Genomic DNA, 6,000 nt, shown 5'->3' on the forward strand with positions numbered 1-6,000 from the left:
TATTGCCACAAGCAAAAAACAAAAAATAAGATAGTTATGACGATAATAAAAAAAATGGAAAGAGGTGTGTTAACTCGCGCGTAAATGGCCCGGATCTACATGCTTTTTAATGACAGAAATGGAGGGGACGGCACCGCGGACATTTGGCTCTGGCTTACCGGCTGTACCGCGTCCTCCTGCCTCCGACCCTGGCTCTGCCGCGTGATGAAGGACCACGTGGACAGCTTGTAGTGGTTCAGCAGGCAAATGATCACCACCACCATCACAGTCATTACCACAATGATGATGATTATCTGAACAAACTCCAGTTCAGCTGGAACAGAAAGACAGACAAAGAGAAAGAAAAAAATGAGGCTTATTTTCAGCATTACTGGTCCATTAGATGAAAGATGGTTGTAAAATGCCCTGTATTGCAGTTGGCATTGTGTCTAAGTGGCATTTTAAAGTAGAGATGGTGTATATAAGTGCTTCTAAATGGACACAATGGTGTGGCGTCCACAAGAACCTAATCTGGTGTTTCAGATATGAAAACACTCCAGATGCATGTGGCGTCTGCTGTTTAAATTTTTTTTCTTCTCACTGCGTAACGTGAAGATGTAAGCTGCCGTACCGACTCTGGCCGCAAGGGGGCAACAGAGGCTCGTATGCGTGTGACCTGATCCAGGAAATGGTCTTCTTCACTAAAAAACATGCCTTCAAGTATTTGCGAGCTTTATGAGACATATTCCATTCTTCACGGAGAAAAGAGCTCTCAGAGTGGAACACTTATTGATGCTGGCCTCATCATACAACACAACAGATTATTGATTCATACGCTGGGTTTGTAAAACTGTTCTGAAATCCTGTTGAGTCAGATTAAAAAAAAAAAAATCTATAAAAGAAAACACACTCATGACCGCATGTCACCTGAATTTTACACTGTTGCTTTTGCTGATACTCTTGCAATATTAGTCTCTTAATAGACAGTATTGATCATCACCAATGAATGAAACCACTGAATGCCACTGTTACTGCTTTTGAAAGCCTTCACTTGGTAACAAACACGCCTCTCGTGGCCTTTTGCTTTTAGAGTAATAAACTGAATGTAAATAATTAAAAACAAAAACACTGAAGACAAATCTCAGCAGGAATCCTGCTGATGACAGAGCAGGTCTAAATCCAGACCTGCTTTTGGAAGTCTCACTCTTCCTGTGATCCGGATGTGAAATTGCCTGGTAAAACTAAAAACAGGACCGGGATCGCTAGATTTACAGAGACTGGCACGATTTGAATAAACAGCAACGGTCAGTGACGGCATGTTTGTTATGTTGCAAGCACAGATACGATCATCATGGCATGAATGTCGATATTGTCCACACCAGCAACGACTGCATGACCTGTCTGTGCCATGCAGTCCTGCCCCAGACACAACACAGTCACAACCGCAGGCCCACACCCGTCAGCTGACAAGTGAAACTGGAGTTACAGCAGATTATATAACAGCAAAGGGAAAGCTCCTTAAGTAACCGAGTCTACGATATCAACGCTGACGTGCACACAAATCAGGGAAAGAGAAAATCGTGTCATTTATGACAGAAAAAGATTTTTTTTTTTTTTTCAGCTCCTGGAATCTGAACAGCTCTGTACAAACCCTGCGCATTAGTACCCGAGGTCACGCCTTGGATCAGCACCATGCAATTATCCTTCAGAGGTTTACCGACGTGGCAAACAAAGGGCTGGGTTACATTAATCCAAGTTTATCCCAACCTTTCACAGCTAATTTACTGTTTATGTTGAATTCTGTCCTGTCTCTTCATGTTCCCCAGCTGCTTTTTCGTAGGGAGCTAGTCTATTGGTTCACGTTTTTTTTTTTTTTTCGTACCATTCGTGTTCGCTCCTGTTATAAAGTGAAGTGTTTGTCACATATGATAGCAGCACAGCACACGGTGCACACAGTGAAATTTGTCCTCTGCATTTATCCCATCACCCTGAGTGAGCAGTGGGCAGCCATGACAGGCGCCCGGGGAGCAGTGTGTGGGGACGGTGCTTTGCTCAGTGGCACCTCAGTGGCACCTTGGCGGATCGGGATTCGAACCAGCAACCTTCTGTTTACAGGGTCGCTTCCTTAAGCGCTAGGCCACCACTGTTTTCTCATCCCACGGGAACCCCATGACCCACTGAGGTAAAAAAAAAAAAGTCAGCATCTTCTGAGGTGCCAATATAGATGGCGGGAAATTTATCTGGTATTTTTCCCAAATTCCTACTAACCTGAGAAAAATCTGCTTCAGCGGATGTGGTAAAGCAGTCCAAGCCAACAACAAAAAGGTACTGAGGTGCGAGGACACCCCCAACTTGATGTTCTTACACATTCGCAGCTCAGACAGGCAAATCCTCTTAGTGCTGTTTAGGCCGATTAAAGATGGAAAGGCCCCTCCTGGCCCGGTGGGACCTGGTGGCCAGGACAGGAGCAGATGTAGACTACTGAGGTCTCCTCAGGCGACCCCGACACACACAGTCTTATGGAATTTAGGGCATTTTGACACATACAAATGGAGGGAAAACCCGGTCCAGGTGATCGAAGTACCATCGATTCTGCAATACCTGAGGCATTGCAGGGCGGTTCTTTACAGAATGATCATGATATAATTGCAGATGAAAAAGAAAAGTATTACATTTATAAACCGTATTTTAACATCTCAGCTGTCTGCTCAGTTATTCAGTTTTAAGATTGTATGTATTGATACTAAATACCAATGCATTGATGACGCATCATGATCTGATGACGTATTTTTGTCCCAGATGAAGATTGCCACAGCAGCGCCTGTATGTCTTGTGTGACATCTGGAAGCCTTTTCTCCCCTTTCCTTTCCACCAAACCCACCTCCCACAATGCAATGCAATTCAGCCTGTGCCTGTGTGACAGTCAGACGCAGGGATGGAAATGCTGCGAACAGCAGTTCCGCTTCCACTGAAGACCGGGTGGTTTTCCTGTCTGCGACGCCTCCCTGATCCCCCCAGAGTCTTGTTCAGTGGTATCTCTGCCCCAGATACCACCAGACCCCCTAGCTGAAACCCCCGCTCTGCCAGCATCGCCATGGTGACGCGGGGCTCAGCCTCTGGCTCTGACCTGGCAGACAGGCCCTTCCAGACTGAGGGAGGGAGAGCCAGGAAAGCCCCGCTTTCTCCAGACTGCAGGTCTACTGGTGGAATGACGCTGGCGAGAGAACTTTGGCCGTGAGCTTTACAATGAGAGGCACAAATGCAAACGACGCCATAAAAAGACTTATTACAGAACAGGAAATTAACGCCATCCACAGACACACGTGTAACTTTTTGGACATTCTGACCATTTCTCTACAAGCATCACAGAAAAGCATAAAAAAAGTCATAAATAATACTAGGACTCTTCACCTTTTAACTTGAACTTGCCTCTTAACGCCTTTTATCGCCTCCATGATAATGGGCAAACAGAATGTGTGCGTCCTCTCGGTTACCTTGGCGAAAGTCAAACAGGGTCTGCGGCGGCGGGCCACATGTCACGCCCGTGGGGGGCGTGGGGTGGGGGTCCAAGACGTGTTTGAGCGACACATTCCCGGAAAGGCCCAGGTGGCCGACGGCGGTTCTCTAATCTGGTGGAAAGGAACGGCCGGTACCGGCCACAGACCTGTCTAGACGGTGCGCACAACAAACAGACTTTCCTTGAATTATTCAGGCGTGCGGCAGAGCGGCGGCTCAGACCGCTTTAACTAAGACAGCGGCGGTGCCCGCTGCCAAGAAGACGTGGCATGCTCAATGTTTACTCAACCTGATAAGAGTGAAATTAGGCCAGGTAGCATGAAACCAGACTAGAGCTGTAACAGGGGCACAGCCGAGCATGGCACCGCCATTAAAAGGCGGGGTGTGTGAAAGTGACGCGCCGGGCCGTCGGCAGGCTCCGGATGGTTCTGACGCGATACCTGACAACACCGTGTGCCTGCTGATATTAAGATGAGTGTTTCAGGGATGAAAAGGCCCGTCGTCTACCAGGTTGTTGTTTTTTTTATTATCTTTCTGTGGGAGAGGGAGTTCAAAAAAACTAAATCAAAAAGGCATGAAGTATGTGGGCACAGAGTGAGAATGCCACACTGCCAGCCTGGCACCCCACTGTGCACTGGAGAAGCCAGCAGCTCAACACAGGCTGGGAGAAGATGGGAGGATGACGGAGGGGGGTGGAGGGGTTGGTAAAAAAAAAAAGAAAAAAAGAAAAAAAGCCAGAACATTCCAAGACGGAATCAACAAAAGAGCGACTGTCTGATCTCTGCCGCTACAGAACAGGAACCCGTGGCACCGACAAAGCATGAGCGTCAGAAACAACAGCAGCGGCACACGGGGAGACCGCTTTTCATTCAACGGCAGCGGAGGCACAGAACGTCGTCATTTGGCGCAAGAGGCCCATGGTTCTCAACGTCATTGGCCCCTATTTTAGGAAAGCTTCTGTTCACCAGCTGTGTGACGGTATGGAGATCAGGGCCCAGGCCCACCTACCAAAACCCACTGGGCTCAAGTTTCTGCATAATGATGCCAGTTTTTCTTCTGTTCGTGAAAAGGACCAACCGTGAAGCGCCGCCCGGAGGCACGCTTAGCAATGAAGTGAATCAGTGGATCTGCTTTAATGGAAATAAAGGATCGGGAAAAAAGGAAAAGAAGTCTTGAGGGTGGGTGTGTTTGGTGGGGGGTGGGGGTCTGCTCCACTTTCAGGAAAACGCTGGCTTGTGACCGTGCGGTGAACTGCTGGAAAAATGCAGGGATCCGTCTGAGTGGCAGGTCGTCCCAGAAGTTCACCAGAAAAAAAAAAAACGGCAGGTGTGTGGAAACTGCTTATCTAAAAATCACACCCTTTCAGGAAGAGTGGATTCTGGGTAGGAGCTGAAAGCCACACAAAATATTTACCATATTCACACTTTTATTTTCCGTTCGGCTTATTCTATACGTGATAATGAGAGTAAGGCGATTTATACAGGCTGAGCACACAGCACATCTCCTGGAAGTGGTGTTGGATAATAATCATTATGATGTTGATTTCATGCCTTATGATCTTGATTAATGATGTTGATTAATCCTCTCATGGTTTTTAATAATCCTGTATTATTCTTATGATCAATGTTTGCTTCAACAAAATATGTTCTATGTGCGGAATGTTTTTGTGCCTTTGCATCAGGAGGAGAGAAGACTGAAAAGACATTCTGTTCCCTTATCTATCGGCACAGATAACAAGAGACTGTAAAATGAAAGCAGAGACATGAGTCTCTGAGCCTATTAGCTGGTTTGCCGGAAGGGTCTAACCATGTCTAAACTATGAAAGGAAACACTGTTAATACACATTTACCACAATAAATGTTATTTCATAAAATTAAAACTGTAGAACTAGCAAAACATGACTCTGGATCTCTTTTCAATGGGCAATGCTAATATTCAGACTGTGTCTGATTATTGATTTATAACATCAATATACTTTTGATACCATTATAAAACCATTATGAAAAAAATAACTGATCTTGACTAACCTTGTATATAACTTTTATTCTACATTAATATTACATTAACATTTGGCCAGTCTCAGTTTTGTCAGAAAAGGCATTAAACACATTAAGCGAGAGCAGTAGGGCCGTTAGATTTTTTTCCTAAATTCCGTTTGACTTTTTCCATTTTAATTCTTCTGAATTCCATGTTTCTGTTTTGAACATATTTATTTATCTAAAAACTATGTGATTATGGAGTGGGTGGGGAAAAAAACTTGCAATATGACAAATCACATTTAATCACAGTTCAACACAGTGCTTCAGGATTTACTCTCTGCTTTTGTGAACCTTTTACATGTAAATAATATCTGCAGTTTATGCAAAGAACTATTTCCCAATATTACACATTCTTCAGTTTGTAAAATAAAAGAGCTTCATGTTTGACCTCACCACGTTAATAAAATCCCGGTTTGAATCAGATTATGACTGCCTCGCGCTAGTTTGCTTCTTTTCTGTTTCTGAT

The 6,000-nt window shown here is 45.0% G+C and overlaps 1 protein-coding gene across 3 annotated transcripts in view; it reads right to left on the reverse strand.

Moving 5' to 3' along the window:
- The window catches only part of LOC114791360 (low-density lipoprotein receptor class A domain-containing protein 4-like), a 55,722-nt gene that overhangs the window by 5,593 nt on the left and 44,129 nt on the right, over nucleotides 1-6,000 (reverse strand). For all 3 annotated transcript variants that reach the window (XM_028982149.1, XM_028982150.1, XM_028982151.1), the window contains one exon: nucleotides 159-313. In XM_028982149.1, the coding sequence (XP_028837982.1) occupies nucleotides 159-313 (155 nt within the window). The remainder of the gene's footprint in view (nucleotides 1-158; nucleotides 314-6,000) is intronic.

Source organism: Denticeps clupeoides, chromosome 5 (genome assembly GCF_900700375.1).
Source record: "Denticeps clupeoides chromosome 5, fDenClu1.1, whole genome shotgun sequence".
Taxonomy (NCBI): domain Eukaryota; kingdom Metazoa; phylum Chordata; class Actinopteri; order Clupeiformes; family Denticipitidae; genus Denticeps; species Denticeps clupeoides.